This window comes from Callionymus lyra, chromosome 14, assembly GCF_982586985.1.
Source record: "Callionymus lyra chromosome 14, fCalLyr1.hap1.1, whole genome shotgun sequence".
NCBI lineage: Eukaryota > Metazoa > Chordata > Actinopteri > Syngnathiformes > Callionymidae > Callionymus > Callionymus lyra.
In genome coordinates this window covers 9260095-9285359 of record NC_141831.1, presented here as the reverse complement: position 1 = coordinate 9285359, position 25265 = coordinate 9260095, and the positions used below count along the sequence as shown (strand labels likewise).

At 35.8% G+C, this 25265-nt stretch overlaps 3 protein-coding genes across 3 annotated transcripts; 2 read left to right on the top strand and 1 right to left on the bottom strand.

The window, feature by feature from the left end:
* The first annotated feature begins 1251 nt into the window (after nt 1-1251).
* LOC148065959 (zona pellucida-like domain-containing protein 1) lies at nt 1252-6658 on the top strand. Its single transcript, XM_087808224.1, has 10 exons — nt 1252-1369; nt 1488-1708; nt 2589-2770; nt 2860-2932; nt 3465-3562; nt 3627-3707; nt 3781-3952; nt 4657-4756; nt 4896-4925; nt 6428-6658. The coding sequence occupies exons 1-10, from the start codon at nt 1264-1266 to the stop codon at nt 6601-6603; spliced, it is 1239 nt and encodes a 412-aa protein (XP_087664350.1). The 5' UTR covers nt 1252-1263; the 3' UTR covers nt 6604-6658.
* Nucleotides 6659-7953: 1295 nt separating this feature from the next.
* On the bottom strand, nt 7954-10442 carry LOC148065958 (transcription factor Ovo-like 2). The gene is made up of 4 exons (XM_087808116.1): nt 10343-10442; nt 9209-9414; nt 8949-9138; nt 7954-8270 (listed from the first exon to the last, which is right to left on the bottom strand). Exons 1-4 carry the CDS (start codon nt 10440-10442, stop codon nt 7954-7956), a joined length of 813 nt encoding a protein of 270 aa, XP_087664242.1.
* A 4161-nt stretch (nt 10443-14603) lies between these two features.
* On the top strand, nt 14604-24114 carry LOC148065957 (RAC-beta serine/threonine-protein kinase-like). Its single transcript, XM_087808211.1, has 14 exons — nt 14604-14711; nt 15705-15843; nt 16143-16271; nt 16349-16460; nt 17428-17572; nt 17706-17837; nt 17909-17974; nt 18979-19047; nt 19128-19250; nt 20193-20321; nt 20890-21104; nt 21166-21253; nt 22274-22376; nt 23288-24114. The coding sequence occupies exons 2-14, from the start codon at nt 15798-15800 to the stop codon at nt 23365-23367; spliced, it is 1437 nt and encodes a 478-aa protein (XP_087664337.1). The 5' UTR covers nt 14604-14711; nt 15705-15797; the 3' UTR covers nt 23368-24114.
* Nucleotides 24115-25265: the final 1151 nt, after the last annotated feature.

Sequence of the window (25265 nt, the reverse complement as noted above, 5' to 3'; positions counted from 1 at the left end):
TTTCTGAGTTTATAAATGCTTTCAGAGTTTTTAAATGGTTTCAGAGTTTGTAAACGTATTTCAGAGTTTTTTAAACGTGTTTCAGAGTTTGTAAATGTGTTTCTGAGTTTGTAAATGGTTTCAGAGTTTGTAAACGATAGTTGAGTATAGTTTTTTCAGGCAATTGCAATTTGTTTCTGAATTTGTAATTTTGTTTCATTATTTGTAAATGTGTTTTGGTGTGTGACCTTTTTTTTTCAGGCAATTGTAATATTGTTTCAGAGTTTTTAAATTAGTTTGCACTTTTCCGGGCCGTCGTGACAGAAGCATTATGACTTGATCGCTCAATAAGAATACATTTTAAAAAGTGTGTTAACAAGTGTCTCCAGGCTTCTTGCTTGTTCCTCTGCTGAGGACGGCAGCGTAATGAAGGTCCCACACAGTGAGCTCTTCTCTCCCCGTCTGCCCCCAGAGGAATCGCTCGGCCGGCCATCCAGAGCAACGGTAGTGATGAAAAGATAATTTGCATCCCCCGCCCTCGCTGCTGGACCTCATGCAGCGTCAAACCATTTGTGAGCGGCGACAAAGCCAGATTGGGCTGAAAGGATATGAGTGGGAAACTTTAAAATCTGCTCATGTTTCTGCGGATGTCAAAAGATTTGTATAACACATTCATATTTGATGGACGTTCCCATGTCCACTATAGCCGGCCCTTTTTGTTGAAACGCTCAAATAATGAGTTACTTATGTGTCGAGTCCTTCCCCCTGCCGCTGAGTGTCCTTTGTAGTTGTTGGAACTGTGGATCCATTCCATCAGGTGGTCCTCGCTCATGGAGATCCACGAATTAGCAGCTGGACAGGAACCCGGGTGAGTGTCAAAAAGTCTAGCGCTAGTAGAGAAAGATAACTGTGACACTAGATTCAAGATATACAGTCATGTCAAAAAATATATCTTTAGAAGATTTTAACTTTAACTTGTTGATTTTAACGTTTGGTTCAACTAAACCTACGTTTGTTTGGTTGATTATGGAAAAAAAGTGAATTTGAGTTTATTTAAGAGACGATTTCTCGACTTTTTCTGCGTTTTCCCGATAATAACCATGCGTTACATCAGTATCCATGACATAGTACTGTCAAATATAGTGCTTTTAGATATTCCCTGTTTTCTTTTCAGACCACAAGTCTACTAACCATTGTTTTTTTCATGACTGTACATCAATTATTGATATAAATTGTTCCATTATTAACGTGTCATGGCTCTTACATAAATTTGCAGGTGCTGAAATGGAACATATATTTTGGATTATTTTAGTATTTAGTAAGTTCTTCTGGGTTGACGCTCAGTTCAATGGTTACAACTGCGACTCCAACTTCCACAGTCGTTTTCCTGGTAAGAAATTCTGACATCACAAAGTTAAATTGAATAAATAAGTTAATCTGTTACTCTTTAAACATGATTAATGTTCGAGCTCATGTGTGTGTGTGTGTGTGTGTGTGTGTGCTCGCAGGAGAGAGGGACATCAGTGTCTACTGTGGGGTCCAGACCATCACCTTGAAGATCAACTTTTGCCCCGTTCTTTTCTCCGGCTACTCCGACATCGACCTGGCGCTCAACAGTCGCCATGGCGACACGCACTGCCGCGGATTCATCAACAACAACACCTTCCCCACCGTGGTGATCTTTAGCATCAGTCTGGCTACACTGGAGTCCTGTGGCAACTCTCTGGTGGTAAGAAGTCATGCTTAAGAATGATGTGTGTGTTAGAATTTAAATGCTTTAAAACTGTTATTAATATATTAATGGTTTTAAATAAATATGTGGGTCTTTTCTGTGGTTTCTAACTCTGTGTTTGTAAGTTTTTGCAAACCTTTTTCTCTTAAAACCTATTTGTTGTTAAGACTTTTTCAAGTATAGGTCACAAGTAGAATTAAAAGTCATCAGAATACTTAAAGGTTGAATTTAAATGAAATATAAAATGTTGAAACTCTCTTTATTAAAATTGAAATGTATAACTTCTTTATTGAAAGGTTTAATTTGTTTTTGTTGAATATTTGGACTTAATTATTATTTATCAATTTGTTTAATTTGTTTAACAAAGAAAAAGTAGAACATTTTCATTTTTTACATACATATAAAATGAAATGTTACTACTTCCAACTGTATATATTCAATTTAAAAGGCTCCGAATAAAAAAGAGAAGAAAAGATATAATGAATTATTGGTAGTAGAATATCAAACTCTATGTCAGGGTCTCTCCAATAGTTTCTTCCTAAATTGTTGTTTTAGTTGATTTATAATCCCTGTGTGTACCTGTACTAACATATGTGTGTGTTTGTTGTGCATGTGTGAGTGTGATGTTAGTTAGTAATTTAAATAAAGCAAAAATGGAAAAATTTAAAATAAATAAATGCTTAGAAAAAAACTTATATCAAATAAAAAACCTTAAAATGTAAATGTTAAATTCAACAATTCAATCTTCTGATGACACTGATATACTTCTATTTAAAAAAAACAACAACAGAGATGTAAAAACAAACTTTGTAATATTATACTGATAGTGTATTCTTTATTTAGTCTCTTCATATGAAGTCACTGCTTTGTCTCCCAGGTCTCCACGGCTCAGGGCCCGAACGCTTACGGGAACTTGTCTCTCGTTCAAATTGGAAACGTAGCGGGATTTATCGACACTCCGGATCCGTTGAACGTCATCAGCTACCTGCCGGGCCTGCTGTACAAGTTCAGCTGCAGCTACCCGCTGGAGTACCTGGTCAACAACACTCAGCTGTCCTCGTAAGTTGAACTTCCTTCTATGAAAAAAAAAAAATACGGATCTCTTTGTAAAAAGCAGAAGATTCAGGAATGATTTTTGCTTGGTTTAGGTCAGCTGCGGCGATTTCTGTGAAGGACAGCAACGGTACTTTCATCAGCACTTTGAATCTTCTACTCTATAATGTAAGTTATTTACATTTTTATCATTATCATTCAAATCATATTTCATTTGAATCCAAGTTATTTTATGGTTTATTTAAAATTAACATGCAAATATTCAATTGGTATATTCGTTTTCATGTTGCAATTAAACGGCCTCTAGATGGCAGCAGTCATTACGTCGTCTCTAGCTAAAGAAACAATGAAACCCCGCAAGACCCCGGCAATGACTGAGGACAAGAGGATACAGTCGAATCCAGCAGCTTTAAAAACTGATGTTTGGACATATTTTGGTTAGAAAACAAATTAAAGCAGTTACGACTTCGCTAAGTATTCGGGAGAAAACTACAAATATCACTTCGTTCCTACAGTATCGCAATGTATCGCGATATATCACATCCTTGCCCCTGTATCGTGATACGTATCACAATGTCAGATTCTTGCCAACACACACCCCGATTACAGAGTTATAATTATGTACTTAAACGCTTACATTTAGTACTTCAATCTTAAAAAATGAACTTTAAAATGACTAAATAAGTGATGTTTTTCCCAGGACTCGTCCTACGTCCAGCAGCTGTCCATGCCTGGGGCAGGACTGACCCTGAAGACACGAGTGTTTGCGGCTGTAAAAGCTGCCAATCTGGATAGAAGGTATTCCCACGATTTGAAATGTCAACTCCTGCTTCTTGATTAACCACGAGTCGATGTCACCCAGATGGAACGTCCTCATGGATTACTGCTACACGACACCCTCCGGGAACCCGAACGACAACCTTCGCTATGACCTTTTCTTCAGGTAACTAAATGGTTGTTTTTTTTTGTTCTCATTTCATTTGATTTGCATTTCACTCTTTCTGTCCATGGCCCAGCTGTGAGAAAGACCCACAGACGACAATCTTTGAAAATGGCAAGAGTCAAATGGGTCGCTTTGCTTTCGAGGTGTTCCGATTCGTCAAACACAAGAATCAGAAGATGTCCACGGTTTTCCTGCACTGTGTCACAAAGCTGTGTCGATCGGATGACTGCCCCCTGTTGATGCCTGTAAGTATCACTGAATTCCAGTATCAAGAATACTTCATACTTGACTTTTTTTTTTAATCAAATTTTTTTTTAAGCATGGAATTCAATTCGTTTTTAATAAGGTAGAACTTTATTGATCCCTCAGTAGATCTCCTTCAGGAATTTTTTTTTTACCAAATCAGCCACAGCAAATACAGCAATTTTTTATAAAAAAAATAAATAAAATTGCTGTATATTTATATATAATTGATTATATAATTGAGTAATAAATAAATGTCAAACATTTTCAATTAAATTATTTCTTTTTTTATACATAGTGATATTCTAATTCCAATAATTGACGAATACATTTTCTAAATTCAATGTTATTTCATTTATAGCCTTTTAAATTCAAATGTTGTAACACCAGACAATCAATACCTTAGCTTTGGAATCCGCCATGATGAATCGACGCACAAATGCTTCTACGTTAATTTTACGACATTTTTATAAATAAAGGTATGAATTGAAAAGAAAACATTGAAAAATATATTTTCGTATTAGATTTGTAATTAGATGATCAAACCCTGTGTGTATCCATGTGAAAAAGATTTTATTCTATTCACTTTTTTCTCTCAAATTAATATTAAAAAACGTATATTCAATTTATTATTATTATTTGATGAATTTGTTCTTCTTTTGATTTATTTCTAATGTTTCGTCTGTCTCTTAATCTTATGGTATAGATTTGTAGCAGCAAAAAAAGGAGGAGGAGAGATTCAGCAGACGGAACGCAAGGGTCTGGAAATGCTGTTTTGACAGCCGGACCCATCATCACACGCAGTGGTACGACACATTTATTAAACTTCTGCCCTTATCCAGTTTCCACTTGGTCTCTTAGATTGAATTGTTCATGCTTGATAACAAACATCATAGCCTAGTTAAGAATGTTTATTAACCTGGTTTTATTATTGTATTTTTACAGATGAAACGGCAACAAACAACTCCCAACTTGGTAAGACCTTCACTTTGAAATTTCTTTGTAATGTATTGCTTACCTTAAATGGCAACTGAGGTGAAAACCCAACTTTACTGACTCACTCACATGATTTAAACGTTGAAGTCTTCACTCTCCAAGATGCAGTAAGTCCCTCATCATGGCCACGATTTTAACTTTCAAAACCCGCGTCTGAAATCTGAGCGAACGAGAGGTTACAAGAGCAGAGTCCATTATGTCGTAATAATGGCTTCACTCCTCCAACCAAACAGCTGTAATTACGTCCCACTTAGGTTATACAACGAGTCTCTTGGAGGTGGAGAATTCCATGACGGATGACACGCAGTGACAAACCTTGACGTTTGACCAATCACAGTACTGTGGGTGTGGTTGTGATAAATGGGATGTAATCTCCAAAAAAAGTGTTTTCAGTGGGCGGAGTTTAAGATAATTTTCTAATGTAAATATTTCAACGAAGAGAGAGTTTTATACAAACAGACACACACTGATGAGATAGAGTCCAACATCACTTTAACACACATGCAAATACACACATTAGTTGGGAGGGCAAAATTACCAGTGGGCCGTTGCTATGGTGATGGGATTTAAGAACGTCGATCTTTAAAATTATACATTCGAGAAAGTATTTACTCATGTATATGTCACAGTACAGATTGGAACCCATTCCAGATCCTACTAGTACAGATTGGAATTCCAAACTCTACTAGTAGGATCTGGAATCCTACAGTACAGAATTCCAATCTGTACTCATAGGATCTGGAATCCTACAGTACAGAATTCCAATCTGTACTAGTAGGATCTGGAATCCTACATTACAGAATTCCAATCTCTACTAGTAGGATCTGGAATCCTACATTACAGAATTCCAATCTGTACTAGCAGGATCTGGAATCCTACATTACAGAATTCCAATCTGTACTAGTAGGATCTGGAATCCTACATTACAGAATTCCAATCTGTACTAGCAGGATCTGGAATCCTACGTTACAGAATTCCAATCTGTACCAGTAGGATCTGGAATCCTACATTACAGAATTCAAATCTGTACTAGTAGGATCTGGAATCCTAAATTACAGAATTCCAATCTGTACTAGTAGGATCTGGAATCCTACATTACAGACTTCCAATCTGTACTAGTAGGATCTGGAATCCTACAGTACAGAACTCCAATCTGTACTAGTAGGATCTGGAATCCTACAGTACAGAATTCCAATCTTTACTAGTAGGATCTGGAATCCTACATTACATAATTCCAATCTGTACTAGTAGGATCTGGAATCCTACATTACAAAATTCCCATCTGTACTTGTAGGATCTGGAATCCTACTAGTACAGATTGGAATTCTGTACTACATTACAGAATTCCAATCTGTAATAGTAGGATCTGGAATAAAATGACCAAACATCCCACCTGAATACAGTTTATTTGAGGAAAGAAAAATAATGAAGATATTGTAAATAATAGTTGTAATGTTTTTTGTGTTTCTGCTTGTTTACAGCGTCTCTAAAGGCTCCAGTGTTCAAGATGGACACGGTCACAAGTGCACTGATGTCAGGACTGGTCATCGCGACTGTATTGAGCGTTTGCTTCTTTATTTTCTCCATAATTCTCCTGAGAGGAAAGAACTCTTCAGCTCAAATGCTTTCTGGATCTAGGAACGCTGCTTTCAACTAAACTGATGATAGGTAAATAACTACAAATCTGCAATTAAAACTAGTCGACATTAACGGACACACGTTTCTGTAGCATCTGTTGTGTCTGTGCAGAGGATGTTGTCTTGATTTTAAACTGGAACTACAGTCATGCAAAAAATGATTAGAGCACTTTTTGTTTTTATTAATTTAAATGGCTGTTGATTTGATAAATTGAATGATAAGAAGAAAAATAGCTCATACAAGTTTAATTCAAACCGACATCTAGACATTTTTCATGATTTAATCACTTTTTTAAAGTTCTTACATCCATCTTTTCTTTTTCATGTTTTTTCGCTGTTTTCACACGATACACATGATTGTTATCAGGCTTTTCCTGTTGTTTTTACATGACTGTATAACCAGCAGTTCCTTAGAAACAGTTACTTTTACAGGAATAATCAACTCAAAATAAGGACTAACACTTTAAATATGACCTCTAACAAACCCCCACATATAATTTTAAAGCAATTTCTCGAAATTCTTCAGGCCTGTTCACACCTAGATACACGTAGATGGACTTTCATCCACATAAATACGTTTGAAAATGCAATATTCATGTCTTTGAGATTAAAATCAATGATGGAATCCAAGCAGTAATCCTGGCTCGACTCATTGTTGCCGGTGTGCAACAGCGCCACGCAAAGGTCGGACCTGTGTACTACATCACTTCTTCAGCGGAACTCCGTGGGCAGCTGGTTCAAATCCATCTTCACCACCGACTTTGTTTTTTTAAACGGACAGGAAAAGATGCAAATCTGGTTGCGCACAGCAATCATTTATCAAGTTGCGTTAAAGAGACATGACATTTGACAAGAATTTCATTGAAGGTTCTATTGGACTGCGATAACTCATTATCAAACCCTAAAGTATAGAATGTACAATGTATGTAAAATTGTATGTGACCAACACTGAATTGGAAATAAATAATAAAATTGTCATTTAAATTAAATACCTTGTCTTTTCGTTCAAGTTTTCAAGCACAGAAATGAACAATGAAATATTAAACACATTCAATGAAGCTGATGAACCATGAAATTTTATTTACAGAATTGAATTCAACAGCATGATCATCATTATATTAATGATTTTAAATCCAAAGAAAATAAATATATTGCCTGTTAGAGGAGGAGAAGAAAGCGGTATACAGTGTAGTTGACCTTGTGGCAGTCGTGGAATAGATTCATGTTTCACTTCTATTTTATATATTTATTACCTTTCTGAAGTTGACCAATTCACTAAACATTCATATGTTTATCTTTATTTTTACAAAAGATAATCCACAGAGAGATGTCTATAATTGACTAAGATAATGGTCAGTGATGGGTGAGCTTTATATGTAGTACCGCGGGCTGGAGTACATTAGATAAGGGTTGACTTTATACTCTGCAGAACCTGCTGCCTCGTAAGCTTCTCGTCTGAAGTACCTGCGAAGTGCAGGGCTGTCTGGGTGGCACTGTCTCACGTGGTAGAAATATTCATCCGGACGACTCGAGGTGAACCCGCAGTCCTCGCACACAAAGATCTTGGAGCGTCTCTGGCGATAGGCGAACTGTTGGTAAACGCCGTGGATCTTCCTCATGTGCGACTCCAGTGAGCATCGTTGCGTGAACGCCTTCTCACAGAGCTCGCACTTGTAAGGCCTGATACCTGCAGCAGAGGGAAAAAAATATATATTTTTAAAGAATCAAACACTGGTTGTAGAGCAGGGTTCAGAAATTACATGTCCTCGGGGGCCACATTATATACTGTGAACATTATACAGGGCCTGCAAGCCAAAAGAAGGATGGGACAAATAAAGAATTAAACATGATTGGAAAACTTAATAGCAAAATAAATAAAAGACAATAAAACAAGATTTGTCTTAATTTGATAGTATAACATTTCGTTTTTAAAATGAATTCTACTTAAATATACTTAAGAATAAAAAACATTGCAAACTTCCTATATTTCAAAAAAATAAATCAATTGCAATTAGTAAATTGGTTTTATTATTATTATTTATTATAACAAACAAAATAAATTCTAAAAAATAATATTTTATTTGTTTTCTTGTTTTCTATTTAATGAAATTTGTATTTCGTTGTGTCTCTTCTATAAAATTTGTTGTGTAATGTTTAATTTCATAAACATTTCATTAAAAAAAATATGATACAAAAGCGCTGCGAAAAAAAATCTGAAACCATTACTCATATAAAGGACAAAAAAAAGGAAGGGAAGAAGAGAAAAAAAGTCTTCAAATAAATATCTTTGACAAGTTATTTGTAGCCAAAATCATAAAGCAAGGACACTTTAATAATTTATTTTATAAACATGCACTTTCCCCACCTGTGTGTGTCCGCATGTGTCTTTTAAGGTCAAAGGTGTCGTTGAATCCTTTTCCGCAGAAGCGACAGGGATGTCTCTTCACCAGGCTGTGGCATTTGAGGTGGCGCGTCAACATGCGCTGGAGAGGGAAGTTCTTGTGGCAAACTGCGCAGAGAAATTCCTCTGAACCCGGAACAGCTCGGGGACGTGACTGTTGACATATTTTCCCAAGAGATGGTGAGGAAACACGTTAAACATATGTGACGTAGATTTAGCCTTACCTTTGCTCTGTTCAACAGCGATAGGCTATCAGGATGTAAGTAGGAGCCCTGGAGCTTCAGCGTACTCCTGTTCGCCGAGGTCTCGGCACCAGGGGCAGTTTCTGGCTCGCTGAATGCCTTGTTGCACTCAGAGGTGGAACCGGAAGTGGAAGCCAGGGTCTGGAAGGGTTGGACGTCTGTGCAGGACAGCTGGACATCATCTCTCTCTGTGATTGTCATTATAAAAACGGGTTGATGACTTTTTAAAAACAAATCAGGCTTAAACAAGAGCCACATATAGATGACAGATAGACAGAGTGGTATGTAGGTAGATACTGTAGACAGATAGATGGATGGATGGATGGATGGAAAGATAGATAGATATGATACGATAGAGGGAGGGAGGGATGGATACAATATGATACAATATACGGTACGATACGATACGATACGATACGATACGATACGATATGATACGATACGATACGATACGATACGATACGATACGATACGATACGATACGATACGATAGATGGATGGATGGACGGATCGATCGATACGATAGGGTGGTATACGATATGATAGAAACGATAGATACTATACAATAGATAGGATAGATACGATGGATGGATGGATGGATGGATGGATGGATGGATGGATGGATGGATGGATGGATGGATGGATGGATGGATGGATGGATGGATGGATGGATGGATGGATGGATCGATACGATACGATACGATACGATACGATACGATTGGATGGATGGATGGATGGATACGATATGATACAATACGATAGCATGGATGGATGGATGGATACGATACAATACGATACGAAAGATACGGTAGATAGATACATAGATACGATAGAAAGATACACTAGATACTATAGAAAGATATGACAGAAAGATAAGATAGAAAGATAAGATTGAAATGAGAGATGGATAGATACAAAAGATAGATACGATAGATGGATATGATAGATGGATGGATGGATCGATGGATAAGATACAATTAAAAGATAGGATAGATAGATACAATAGATACCGTATATACTGTAGAATGTAGCTAGAAAGATGGATAGATACTGTCGATAAATACCATCGATGGATAGATAGAACTGTTTTGATCATCTGTTATTCAAGAAACATACCTGTCGTCTGCTCACCTTGACTCTCCTCATGTTCAGTTCCAGTCCATTGTTTCGCTCCGGAGATCCCGCGCTTCTTTTTAACAAGAAAAGACTTCGGCATGATTCCTTTCTTCCGCCTGCCTTGCTCACCTCTTCTCTTGCATCTTTCATTCACTTTTTAAATGTCCAGATCAAACTTGGGTCATCTTAAAAATGACCTGCTCGAACAGTATTCCATGAGAACGATTGCGCTCATTTCCATACCACTCTCCCAGAAGCGCAGCGGAGGTTGGGCAGTCCACCGGCCTATTGTTGATGGTGTACACCTGTGTTGACTGTGTATTTTAACTGGTCCAGCGGACATTTGCATGACAGGTAGAGAGCGAGCTGGGATCTTCACATTCAAGTGGCCCTTGGCATGCAAATCTCAGCCCGGCCAAGCCCTGTCCCGGGACAAAAGGCCATGGTCTGAGTAACAGGAGCAAGCCGAAAAGAGCCACAACCTTAACTGCTAGGTAAATCAGCCAATTGTGTGGTTCCTCTTCTATTGAAGTAGTTTGAGAGGATTGCTTATCTTTTATAATGCTCCCATTTGTCGTTCAACTTTGTAGGCAAATACTTTCTTTGCTGATGCATGAACATAACAGCACCACGTCTACTGTGGTTCAGTTTTTTTAATGCGTTTTAAATTTAATTATTTCAGCAAAGAAAAAAATACATTTTACTTCCTGATCTCATTTATTTTCTCAGCAAATTTCATGTAAAATCCCCTTATCATAGTCATTTAAAAATAACATGTTTTTTTAGTCGAGACTGAAATAAATGTTTTTTTCTGTCCCTTTTCCAAGCATTGTTTTTTTTCATGAACAGTATTGTATTTGTTGTTGATAAATTATTGCATTCATTTTTCAGTAAATGTAGTTATGTTTGGTTTATTATTAATTTAATTCATATTATTATACACACAGTTCCTACATGTGGTTGATAGATTTGTTCTAGGAAGCTGTGGTTTGACTATATTATATGCATTACTTCTACACCTTCTACCGGTAGGATAGAGTATTCTTAGTAGTGGTGTGTATTTGCAAGAATTTGTGTTGCGTGGGTTTACTCCGGCCACTCCGGTTTCCTCCCACAGTCCAAAAACATACAGAGGTTTGAGAACTTGTGGGAATTGTGCATAGGTATGAGTGTGTGTGTGAATGGTTGTGTCTCTTTGTGTGTCCTGACACAGACTGGCATCCTGTCCAGGGTGTCCCCTGCCTCTCGACCAATGAAACTGGGATAGGCTCCAGTCTCCCCTCGACACTCATAATGGATAAAGAAGTAGAAAATGAATTAATTAATTAATGTTGGAACAAGGATATATATTTATAGTTTTGTCTGCTTTCATTCGTTTTGATACCAAAATATGTCCAAACATCAGCTAAAAGTTTGTTTCCTCTCATCCTCAGTCATTTCCAGGATCTCGTGGGATAGCTGATGAAATTGTGGCCATCAAGAAAAAGTTTAATTAGAACACAAAAATTAACAAGGGCTGAGAATATCTGCCTGTTAATTGTAAATTTAAAAAATCTAATAGTTTTATTTTTACACACTTTACTGAACTGTAAACCATAAATGAATTAAAATATATGATGGAAAAAAATATTGATACAGTGTTGCCGTATTTCAGTATTGAGGAAAAAAAAACTACGATAAATCGCTGTATCAACCCTAAATCTTGTTTGCATTACGTTTGTAACCTACTATTAAAAAAACATTTGTAGCCATATGTTCATGTATTAGGTCTGTTCTGAGTAGTAGTGTAGTTTTTTTTTCTATATTGTATTTATCTATATTGACACAGAATAGAACACCAATGACGCTTCATATAGCTTTTTCCCATTTATCCTCAGGCATATTGAGCAGTCAAAACTAAAATGTTACAAAATACTATGTTTTTGGTTTTATCTACTTTGAGTTAGAATCAGTTTTTCTTTCCTCCAAATTTCTAACTTTCTTAATTTTCCTTTGGTATCCTCAGTGTTTTAGATTAACAACATACAGACTTCAGTAAAGTTTTCGTCATCTATAAATATGATATCAATAGTATCAATAATATATACGAACAATTTGGGTTCCAGTACTGAGCCCTGTGGTATTCCACACTCATTCATCCTCTCCAAAAGTAGTTATTCTATTCCTAAACAATTAACATGTTTTTTCTTTTCAATTTGTAGTTTACATTATCTATTGTATGCTATCACTTTTTATTTTCCACTAGTTCATTTTTTCATGTTTAGTAACTATTTTCTTTCTTCAGGTATTTTTAAAGCTTAATAGTTTTTTGTTTTTTTCAGATTTATTAATCGTTATAAACCCTGGAGCCTCCTCTGCCTGCGGTCGCTCAGTCCTGTCTTTTCAAACGACAGTTTTCTATCTGCACATGTGAGTCAGAGGAAAAGAACTGCACCTGATTTCAATATACTCTGCATAACCAAACCTCTCATTCAAATCTCTGTAGAGGTCAGTCCAAGAACATTAGGGAGATCATGTTGCACAAAACGTTTCACATTCTAAACACATGTCTGTTGTAGACATGTTTGAAATGTAGGGATACATACATGTCCTTTTTGGCTCATTAAGATGTTTAATGTGTTTGTACTGTTGTATAAAAAAAACATCCTCTGACTCTATCTATGCTGTCTGCATGAGCTGAAAAATAATACTTTCAAATTAACTATGTAAAATGTCTCTGATGGATATGGAATAGTTAGTACTAGTTCAACTTGCATATAACTTGTTAAAAGTACTGTGAATATATATTACATTTTATATTGGATTAAACAATTTATTTTAAGGCATAATAACACCTTAATTTCCATTTTATGTATTTTTGTCTATATTTTTTAGAATTTATTTATATTAATTATTTCATATTAATTAAAAGAAAAAATTAATTCCATTCTTGTTCGTGCCTTCTTTATTTTGCCTTGAAGGCCCCTTACTTACTAATTTACTTATTACAGTTAAATTATGTATAATATGGGCCCTGAGGAAACTTATTTGTTGGTCCCTGCATCAAAGGATGCAAGGTTTAAATAGATGTTCCTATTATTTCTATATAATATTGGAATTTAAGTAAGTAAGTAAGTCATTTTTATTTATATAGCGCTTTTCCAGACCAGGGTCACAAAGCGCTTAAACAATCAAAACAATACTCAATAAAATATAAACCTTAAAGGTCAAGATGTCGGAACATGATCTGGAGCTTGTAATCCATGCGTTTGTCTCTTCTCGTCTGGACTATTGTAACAGTTTATTTTCATGTCTTAACAAGAAGGATCTGTCTCGCCTGCAGTTGATTCAGAACTCTGCAGCGAGAATTCTAACCCGCCCTAGTAGAAGAACTCACATTTCTCCGATCCTTAAAACTCTTCACTGGCTTCCAGTTTCTTTCAGGATCAACTTTAAAATTCTGGTTCTTACTTTCAGATCTATTCATGGTCAGACCTTCCATCAGTGATCTGATCCAGACTTACACCCCAGCTCGGGCTCTGAGGTCTGTGGATCAGAATCTACTTATGGTTCCATGCACACGGTTCAGGACCAGAGGAGAGAAATCTTTTCAGGCTGTTGCTCCTAAGCTTTGGAACAATCTTCCTCTCTCTTTGCGCTTAATGGAGTCTACTGACTCCTTTAAGAAACCTTAAGACGTTTCTATTTGTTCAGGCTTTTCCTTGATTTTCTGGAACTCCTGTGTTGTTCTCAGTTTTATCTTGACCTTTAAAGTATATACTTTTTTGAGTATTGTTTTGATTGTTTAAGCGCTTTTTGACCCTGGTCTGGAAAAGCGCTATATAAATAAATTTTACTTACTTACTTACAGGAGTTCCAGAAAATCAAGGAAAAGCCTGAACAAATAGAAACGTCTTAAGACAAATAAAAGCCTGAACAAATAAAAATAGTTGAATATCATGTTGTTAAGTTCCAAGCTCGTTTTTTGAATTTAATATAAATATATATTATAGTTAAAAGTTGATATATCGGCTGTGCCAAGCAACATCAGGACCAGAACTTTAATTTAATTTTTATTAATCATACATTTTAATATATTTGCTACTTCAAAGTAATGTTTCTGATTTGATTATTGCATTGTATTAATCTGAATGTTTATTTCGTTCGATTTATTTATACTGTCATTAAAAAATAAATCAATCCTGTTTTCCATTTCTGATTCCGACACCTACAGCGCGGGGGCGCTGTGGCCGTAGAAGGCAGCAGAAGTGTCCCGAGAAGAAGAAGAGAGTGGTGTTTTCACAAGTGGACGGCCTGTGCTGCCTCGAGCCTGACAGAGCTGTCAGAACAACACAGAAACTAGAACAACGTGGGACAAACTTGCAGATATGTGGGTTGTATTCGATCTTTAACGTGTACATACACAAATGCTGAAGTTACATTGAAGTTTGAAATAGTGGAATCTTATAAAGTTGTAATAATCGCAGAACTAACAGTGCAGAATTAATCAGTGTTTAACTCGATTTAACAATAAAATAGATCTAAAGTGGTTGTTAGGAACCAACGAGTAAGTTTTGTGAACAAAACAACTTAACAAGTGGTGCTTCTTTTGACAAACAACTAACGTTTTTTCCAGCCTTCAGCATAAAATCTGTATTTCGAATGTTTCACCGAACGATCTCCATTTTCTCACTGGTAAAAAAAACAACAACAACAATAAAATAAAAATAATATTTGTATAATATAGATTCACTTCGGTCACGTTATTGGAGACTTTCCGTTAAACATATGCTCCGCTCAATGTTGTATCTAATTGGATATAATATTTATATATACACGTTTTCACTTAATATTTTGTCTTCATATTTTTAAAACGATTAATAAATAATGTAAATGGACAAAAAAAAACGTAATTTGAAATTATTAAAACCACGGGTCACTATTTAAAAACTTAAAAATTCTTTCAAGAAACATCTTAAGATGTTTTATTTGTTCAGGCTTTTCCTTGATTTTCTGGAACTCCTGTGTTGTTCTCAGTGTTATCTTGACTTTTAAAATATATACTTTATTGAATATTGTTTTGATTGTTAAAGCGCTTTGTGACCCTGGTCTTGAAAAGCGCTATATAAATACAAATTACTTACTTACTTACTTACTGTACTGTGCCTAAGTTAACAATAAATACTCACAATTACTATAATTATTATTATCATTATTATTAGTCACAAGATTTTTCACTTTGTCTTACATGTATACAGACCTGTATCATTCTCAAAGTATATAAAGTAATGTTTAATTTCTTAAGTATTTTCATGTTTTAACTTTTTAGATAATACAGATGAAAAAGAGATTTTTTTGATTTATCGCCATTTTTCATCCGCAGGTTCTGTTTCACACCGAGTCAGTGTGATTGAGACTCGAGAGAACTTCTGTTTGCTTCACTGCCTCCTCCTTCTTTTCCCGACCATTAAGCACGATGAACGAAGTCGGCGTCGTCAGAGAAGGTTGGCTTCATAAACGGGGTGAGTAAAAAATAAATACGCCATTATCTTAAATCATTTTTAAACCCTTCATGTCGAGGTGATAAAAGAGGCTTCTCCAAAGGTGAGGTCTCGTGCGAACTCAAGGCCAGTTGCTGTCCAATAAAGATAAAGAATGTACATCGCTTCCGTTTTTATTCTCCCATAGGTCGTCGTCTCGGATGGCGGCCCTTTTTGATCACATGACCATGAGCCAATCATATTGTTTGTGAACTTGAAGAGATTTGGACGACAATAGATTGTTCTTAAATTCAACTAATATCTGTTTAACTGTGATATAGGTGAGTATATCAAGACGTGGCGCCCCCGGTATTTCATCCTGAAGAGTGACGGGTCCTTCAATGGCTACAAAGAGAAGCCGGATTTGAAAGATCAGATCTCGACCCCTCTCAACAACTTCTCAGTGGCGGGTTGGTTGTTTTTTTTCAGCTGCATAATGGAGACACCCATTATTTGTTAATCACACCTCTTTTTATTCTTCAAAAAGAGTGTCAGTTGATGAAGACCGAACGACCTCGAGCCAACACGTTTGTCATCCGTTGTCTGCAGTGGACGACCGTCATCGAACGCACCTTTTATGTGGAGAGTAATGAAGAAAGGTAGGAACTAGTATTAGTAATAGTAATGCAGGTTTCTACCTTGGAACATGCCATTAGAAAGGTTATACTGAACATATTTTATTTACCCACAGCAATCTCTCAGACATGAACCGGTATCAAATAGGGCTGTTAAGAATAAAATAGCAATTATTTTTTCGTGATACACTTTCGATATTCAACAGCACTGTATACATATTTTTGGCTTTCAAATAATATGAATTATAGTTTTGGATTTATATTTAAACAAATTGAATTGAGTTGAATTGAAATTCAATATTTACAATTAATATGCATATATTCATTTATGTGTTACAATAGAAATTTTGGCCGCTGGATGGCAGCAGTTATTAAATCATCCCTGGCCAAAGGAACCATGAAATCCCGTCAATTACTGAGGACGAGAGGATACAGTCGACAAACAATCTTATGGTTTCAAAACAAATGAAAGCACTTACGACTTCGTCAAGAGTCATGTGGTCTGTAAATTCTGCAACACCAGAGTCAAGTACTCGACAATACTAGACATATATACTTGTTCCTACAGTATCACTATATTCTGAATCATCGCACTTGTATCATGATACTGTATCACCAAATTATAGGTAGCACACATCCATATTTGCGACACCTTCATAAAAAAGAAACTCTCTGGGGAAAATAAATGTAGGTCCAGAAAAATGATTTTAGATCCATGTTAATAAACTTTAGATATTAAAAGATTCTGCCAATGACTGAGGACAAGAGGATACAGTCGACTCCAGCAGCTTGTAAAGCTGATGTTTTGACATATTTTGGTTTGAAAACTAATGAAAGCAGTTACGACTTCGTCAAGAGTCATGTGGTCTGTAAATTCTACAACACCAGAGTCAAGTACTCGACAATACTACACATATATCCTTGTTACTACAGTATCGCAATATATAGCAAAATATTGTATTGTAATAATATACATGTCAATATTTGACAGGGAGGAGTGGATGCAGGCCATTCAGTCTGTGGCAAACAGTCTGAAGATGCAGGAGGACGAGGAACCCATGGACATGTTTGCATCACCAACTGAAAGCAGCTTGGAGGAGATGGAGGTGGCCATGTCCAAGACTGGGAATAAAGTAGTAAGATGACCTCACGTTTATTATTTTAACAAACAGAGGGAGATGAGTAATTGGGAAAATGGATTATGAAAACACCTTTTTAGCAGCAATAGAATGGTTGAATCCACTCACACTATCTGTCTCTCCCTCACAGAACATGAGCGACTTTGAGTATCTGAAGCTTCTCGGCAAAGGAACGTTTGGAAAGGTGATTTTGGTCAAAGAGAAGTCCACTGGAGTTCATTATGCCATGAAAATATTGAGAAAAGAAGTCATCATAGCCAAGGTTGGTGCGTCGTCTCATTCAAAGGGACTTGTTTAGTCCAGTGTCCATTCATCATATGCTTGTGTTGTCAGGACGAGGTGGCACACACGGTGACGGAGAGCAGAGTCCTTCAGAACACAAAACATCCTTTTCTTACGGTAACTACCTTCTCTTAGCTCCTCCTTTTTTGCTGAGACTGTTGCATAAACCGTTGCTTACCTTAAGATGTTTGTCTTGCCATTAAGGTATACTTTATTTTATCAGATTTGCACTTAATAAGAGAGTGACATCCTCCTTACATCACTGATCTTATCCAGCCTTACAACCCAGCTCGGGCTCTGAGGTCTTTGGATTAGAATCTAATGATGGTTCCTCGCACACGGTTTAGGACCAGAGGAGAGAAATCTTTCCAGGCTGTTGCTCCTAAGCTTTGGAACCATCTTCCTCTGTGTTTGATGATCTACTGACTCCTTCAAGAAACATATTTAGACATTTTTATTTGTTCAGGCTTTGCCTTGATTTTCTGGAACTCCTGTAGTGTTATCAGTTTTATCTTGACCTTTAAAGTGACTTTATTGACACTTTATTGAATATTGTTTTGATTGTTTAAGCGCTTTGTGACCCTGGTCTGGAAAAGTGCTATACAAATACAAATTACTTACTTACTTACTGCAGGATTGTCAAAAACAAAAACTTGAAATCTCACACTACTTTGCAGTAGCCTTTTAAAAATGTACTTAATTTCCTATCCATCTTTGGTGCCCCGTTAACAAGTTAAAACAAGTTCAAATGGAGACTTTTTCTTTAAGTTTTGCTTTGAATCTCCTTATTCAATGAACCTCTTTAAAAGAACTCACTGCACATGAACCTGTCTGTGATACACTCTGTCATGGACTCCAAATTTCCAAAGTAATGTTGACAGAACAAAGTCTGTTACAATGGAGGCACGTTCAAAGGGCGACTTTGTCGATTTGTCAGTCAAGTTTAGAAAATATTACTTAAATTTTGCTCAAACCCCCCATAAAAGTTATGAAAACCAGCGAGGTGCATGCATCAAACATTCCTGCCGCAGTCTTTTGGTTGGAACATTCATTTATTTCTACAATTCTCACATCATCTAATCTTAAACAAAGTGTTGAATTTAACCATTATTATGCTGCAGACGCTCAAATACGCCTTCCAGACCAACGATCGCTTGTGTTTTGTGATGGAATACGCCAACGGGGGCGAGGTAAGCGCACACATCCACATGTAATGTTGACTGTAGCGGTCATGCAACTGTCCTTGACGACATTCTCCTCTCTTGTCTAGCTCTTCTTCCACCTGTCCAGAGAACGAGTGTTCACAGAAGATCGTGCCCGCTTTTACGGTGCTGAGATCGTGTCGGCCCTCGAGTACCTCCATTCGAACGATGTTGTGTATCGTGATCTGAAGGTGACGTCACGATGGTTTTCAATTCTATATGTGCATCTATGAAAAGACACAAAAACCCCCATATAAATATACGTGTATACACTAGGAGTGTGTATTTGAAAGAATCCGGAGATATGAAATCACGATACAGGGGCAACGATACAATATATTGCAATATATTGTATAGAATGTATTGCAATATATTGTAGGAACGAGGTTATATTTGTAGTATTGTCCGAATACTTGCAGAATCTACAGACTCAACTGCCTTTATGTCCAAACATCAGCTTTAAATATGCTGTAGTCGACTGTATCCTCTCATCCTCAGTCATCATCGAGATCTTCCGGAATTTTATGTTCAATTAGCTGCATAGGACGTACTGACGTTTTAAAAAACCTTTTTTTAAAATAAATAATAAGTCAAATATTGATAGAGTATTGATTAATATTTCGATTTATCTCCGTATAGATATGTCCTAACACTACTATACACCCTTTTCAAAAAATCGAATTTTTGCTGCCTGTTTAACATATGTGCCAATAAATGAAAAGTCTTATGTTACATCGTATTTTCAGATTTAAGCTACTTGTTCTTTTAATTTAAATTAATATCAACTTTTCTTTTTATTTCATTTCTTTATCAAATTTGTTTTAACAAATGCTAGATATCGACCCAATTTACATTCAAATCCAAAAGTCATTCAGGAGTGATGGTGTCAAATGAACTTTTCCATCACTGGGTCAACACATTTTCTTTCAGTCTTGAGTTTAATGTTTTGTATCTACCTCAAAATGTTCACCCATTGTTTCTTTTACATTCTCCAAGAATACCTTTTATTTTTATTCTTAATTGTAAGATTCTTCCATCCAAATTCCCTCCAGAACATGGATGTTGATGTTTGTATTAAACCTGCTTTAAAAAAAAACAAAAAACTAATTTAAGTTTGTATTTTACCTTTTCAGCTGGAAAATCTTATGCTTGATAAAGATGGACACGTAAAAATCACAGATTTTGGCCTTTGCAAGGAGGGGATTACTCCTGATGCCACTATGAAGACTTTCTGTGGGACTCCTGAATATCTGGCACCAGAGGTAAGAGGATGTAATTCTTTACCGCCATGAAGGTAAATCAAACATTGCTGCCCTTGATGGATCTAATGACTCCTTCAAGAAACATCTGAAGACACTTTTATTTGTGCAGGCTTTTCCTTGATTTTCTGAGACTCCTGTGTTTTTGTCTGTGTTGTCTTGACCTTTTAAGCATATATTTTATTAAGTAATGTTTTGATTGTTCAAGCAATTTGTGACCCTGGTCTAGAAAAGCACTCTATAAATATTACTTTCTTACTTACTTACTTACAGTCAACATGTTTATTTTACATCCTTTGTAGTTTATATTTTTTATAAAATGTGTAAATAAAATAATAAAATATTTTAATAACGATTAACACACAAATATTCTCGACGTTTGTTGATTTTTGTGTCGCAATTTAACATCTGGCAGCTAGATGGCAGCAGTCATTTAGTCCTCCATAGGTAAAGTAACAATGAAATCCTTTGAGATCCCGGGCGATAACTGAGGATGAGAGGATACAGTGGACTCTGGACATGATGGACAGTAGCAAGATTGTCGTGACTGATGGTTCCTCCTCCACCTCAGGTTCTTGAAGATAACGACTACGGCCGAGCAGTTGACTGGTGGGGCCTTGGCGTCGTCATGTACGAGATGATGTGCGGCCGTCTGCCCTTCTACAACCAGGACCACGAACGCTTGTTCGAGCTCATCTTGATGGAGGAAATCCGCTTCCCCAGGAATCTCTCGCCCGACGCCAAGTCCCTGCTGGCCGGCCTTCTGAAGAAGGACCCGAAGCAAAGGTACTATATCTGAATAATACCTCTTTGTTATGTCTGCTCATGCCTGTGATTTGGTATCCAGACTAGGCGGTGGGTCCAGTGATGCCAAAGAAGTGATGAGTCACAAGTTTTTCATCACCATCAACTGGCTGGATGTGATACAGAAAAAGGTGAGAACTAATATTAAAAATATGTGGAGTTTAAATCAAGTATTAAAAAAAATTGTCGAGGGGTGTGAGCAGGACTAGATAAGCGCTAACATGACACCCTCAGGTTTAAAGTTACCCCACTTTAGGACTAAAATATACTTTTTTGTAGTCATGAATGGAGATGGGTCTGAAACCCACCACGAGCCAAAATTCTAACCACCACCTGGGTCACAGGCCAAATAAATTGTACTGCATAATTGTTGACTATTCAACAACTGACTATCCTCTATAGAGACCAATTACATGTGTTTTTGTGTTGAATGTACAGACAAAATATAAATACATAAATACAAATGATTAAATTAATATAATTTAATAAGAATTATAGTTGTGGCATAGTATAATATTGTTTAGTATTGAAGTGAGCATACAAAAATGAATAATTGATCAAATTAATGAAGTAATTAAATACATTTAGTTAAATTGAATATGTGGCACACCGCCTCACTCCAAAAAGGTTGCAAGTTCCATTCCAGGTTGGGGGGTGAAAGGGGACTTGAGACTTTTATGTGTAGTTTGTATGTTCTCCCCGTTTTGAGTTTACTCCAGTTTTTTCCCACTGTCTAAACATACAGAGATTGAGTAGGAACTTGGGCTAATTGTCTATAGGTTATAAATCTCTATTATACCTTCAATTAGTGTATATCTATAGCTAGTTTTAACTTTAATTTTGAATTTTTATTTTAATTGCACTTACAGGCCAAATAAAAAGAGTTTAAGGCACTTTTGAAGTTGAGCAAATGCTTAAAAAAACACAAATAATGAATAATCAAAGTACGATTAAGGTTCTTTTGATTTCATAAACCCATGGTACAGGTTATAATTAATCTATTGCCTGGTAATTAAAGATTTAAAATGTCAACATCAAACTCCTGGCCTTGTTGTAGTTCTTCAATTTAGACACTTGATGGCGCCAGTCAGTGTGATATAAACAAGTGATCTGTTCTGCTGTGTGTCTAACTGTTTCTCTTGGTTTCTCAGCTGATACCTCTCTTTAGACCACAAGTCACATCAGAGACGGACACTCGATACTTTGACGAAGAATTCACCGCGCAGACCATAACACTCACTCCTCCAGACAAATGTAAGTGTGTTTTACTGTGCTCTACTATTAGGGATGCAAGTAATAAAATAATAAATTCATGGTTTTTATTTATTTCCTAACATGTATAAAATGCTTTATTATTTGTACTTAATAAATGAATGTTAAATAAGCCAAATAAAAAGAAAACAACAAATACATTGTAGTTCAAAAATATTAGTAAATTACCTACCGGTACTCCTTTTAAAAATTCTTCAGCTTATTAACATTAACCATTGAAACACGTACTTTATAAACACTCGTAGCAATACATATATCTTGTCTCATTTCGTTTTATCTATATATCATCTATAACATGATATAGTACTATATATATGCTAAGTACTGATACTATAATCCGGATACAATGCAAAGCACAATAAGTTTAAAGTTATGTATATAGAGCATAGCCTAGGAAGGCACAGATTACTACCTCAATATATTGTTATTGTTTATTTATTATTTACACTAGCTCAGATCAGTAACTTGTTATCATATTTGTGTTTCTTTTTTGTACTGTTTTGTATTATAAATATTGATTGTGTAATTGTTACATTTTGTAACAGAGGTCATTTTTAAAAAATAGTCTTGTGAATAAAACATTTTTCTTAAAATATTGGGGGTATTTTTATCCTTGTTGTATAGAAAATGGTAATTTATCTTATATTTTATTTGAGTTTGAGTTGAAAATGTTAGTATCGTGGTTCCGTAATATATGCATATGGAATATAGAACATTATCATTATCCCAATGCATACAAACCATATACTAATTTAATTTATTTAATTTAATTCAATATATTTCCCTCATCATCTACAGTTATCATGCCTTATCTTCCATATACTTGTATGTAATAAATGTTCTTTTGTACCTCCTTTTTTTTGTACTAATGAATGAATTGTCTCCGTCATCAGATAACCGTCTGGACTGTGACGATCAGGGCCAGCAGGCTCATTTCCCCCAATTCTCCTACTCTGCAAGCATCAGAGAGTGATGATCCTACAGTGCGACACACACAAACACAAGTGGCCTTGACTTCGCAGCCTCATTCTTACAGATTGCTTGCAGTCTTATTGGTTTTTCAGTTGTTTTTTTTTGTGTGGTCCCAGTGGGATCTAAGTGCCTCTGTGTGCAGTGTTTGGTCTACAATACACAACCTGACCTCAACAGCTGCTGGCTAGGTAACTGGATTTTCATACTTCATCTCAACAAAATACCAGGACTGGTAAATACAAGTGCTGCTACTGTTCGTCCAAACTGGAAAAAAAAAACATCCTGGACGTACTTTAATTTGCTCCATGGTCTGATCTGAGAAAGATCATTTGGTCGAGAGCTTTTCATCATAATCATGTTTGACTGCAGGTGATGGATGTGGTTGGTCCATGCACTGTGTTATCCGTGTGTTGTCTGCATCATGTCTTACACGTGTAAGCAAAGGGATTAAAAAAGAAAAAAAAAAAAATCAATTGAGATCAGATTGCGAAAGAGTGCATGACTGTGTGCCCATTTTTAATGAAAACAATCAGTGGGGAGATAGTTATACTATCATCTCGTGCAAAATTGAATATTTTTTGGGAGCAGAAAACCCAGAGTTCATTCCCAAATACTTTTTTTTTTTTTTAATGATCATTTTTACCATTCTATCATGATCTACATATCTTGGCGATGCTATGGATATGGTCAATCACTACCATTAAAAGCAAACCTCTGATGTACTTTGTACATGAGGTCACTTCCTGGATTCTTGTATGTGTTTTTTTTTCCTCTTTACGTTTAGCAGATGCTTTTCTGTAAAGATGATAATAGAAACAATGAGATTAAGCTTGAAACAATCCATGATTTATTGTAAAATACAAAGTGATGGGAGTAGGCTGTGACGCAGCGAGTAAGCTCGACACCAGGAGCAATCAGGGTAAAGTTTATTTCTTATGGGAGAACAACACATTTGGAGCTGGAATTGAACATGCGACTTTGCAACAGGATTACTTTTTCCTTGTTAGAAAGGGTCGCATGACACTTATTATCCCGTGTATTTACATCGGGACATTACATCAAGGATATTGGAATATATTTATTGTCAGAAAAAAAAGATTGTTTGGAATAAAATTCTGTTTGGCGTCTCTACGCAAACAATACAGAATACATGTAGTACAATTCAGAATAAAAGCCAAGTAATTCAAATAGAAACTATTTAAAGAAATAAATAAAAAATATATATATTTACAACCAAAATACCTTCGATTTACAGTCACAATATTTTAGTTTTTCGGACACATTTTTAAAGAGGAGTGATGGATTTAGAAGCCTGGTGGTAGAAACAGTTTTAAGGTCTGATGGTATTTGTTTTTAATGTCCTGTATCTCCTCCGAGAGGTGAGATGGGGAGAACAGTAGATGACTACAATAACATGATGGATAAAGGAGTTTGTTTGAAGGGACCATATTTGCTGACAAAGTAATAAAATAAAAAACACAACTGTGATAGACATAATGGAGTGTAGGTACACCAAAAACAAAACTGTATATTCTTATTAACAATTACAAATAGAAGTAAAAATAGTGGAAGTGAATCAATGCCATCAGAATATTAAATGGTTGAATTTATTTTTTTCAAATATTTAAAGGTTGAATTCATTTCAACTATTTAATATTTTTTATATTATTAATTTCAATATTCAATATTTGTTATATTTTAACTTAAATTATTCAATATTTGTAGCGTTTTAAATTCAATATAATTTTTTTGGAAGCATTTTAAATTCAACATTAAAAAATAAGAAGCCTTTTAAATTCAATATAAAAAATATGAAGCCTTTTAAATGTAGTATATTTTATTTATCTTCAACCTGTTTTATGCTGTAAAGGGTGCTCTCAAATGTCGCCTTTTTTAAAA

What these genes read in the sequence shown, in the direction of transcription:
- LOC148065958 (XM_087808116.1), bottom strand. Translation starts at nt 10,442, where the DNA reads ATGCCGAAGTCTTTTCTTGTTAAAAAGAAGCGCGGGATCTCCGGAGCG. An exon ending in TCAAGGTGAGCAGACGACAG is followed by an intron (nt 9,415 to 10,342) that starts GTATGTTTCTTG and finishes TGACAATCACAG; the next exon opens with AGAGAGATGATGTCCAGCTG. An exon ending in ACACATGCGGACACACACAG is followed by an intron (nt 8,271 to 8,948) that starts GTGGGGAAAGTG and finishes CCTCTGCTGCAG; the next exon opens with GTATCAGGCCTTACAAGTGC.
- LOC148065959 (XM_087808224.1), top strand. Translation starts at nt 1,264, where the DNA reads ATGGAACATATATTTTGGATTATTTTAGTATTTAGTAAGTTCTTCTGG. An exon ending in AACAACACTCAGCTGTCCTC is followed by an intron (nt 2,771 to 2,859) that starts GTAAGTTGAACT and finishes TGCTTGGTTTAG; the next exon opens with GTCAGCTGCGGCGATTTCTG. An exon ending in GCTGCCAATCTGGATAGAAG is followed by an intron (nt 3,563 to 3,626) that starts GTATTCCCACGA and finishes GATGTCACCCAG; the next exon opens with ATGGAACGTCCTCATGGATT.
- LOC148065957 (XM_087808211.1), top strand. Translation starts at nt 15,798, where the DNA reads ATGAACGAAGTCGGCGTCGTCAGAGAAGGTTGGCTTCATAAACGGG. An exon ending in AAGAAGGACCCGAAGCAAAG is followed by an intron (nt 21,105 to 21,165) that starts GTACTATATCTG and finishes TTTGGTATCCAG; the next exon opens with ACTAGGCGGTGGGTCCAGTG. An exon ending in ACTCACTCCTCCAGACAAAT is followed by an intron (nt 22,377 to 23,287) that starts GTAAGTGTGTTT and finishes CTCCGTCATCAG; the next exon opens with ATAACCGTCTGGACTGTGAC.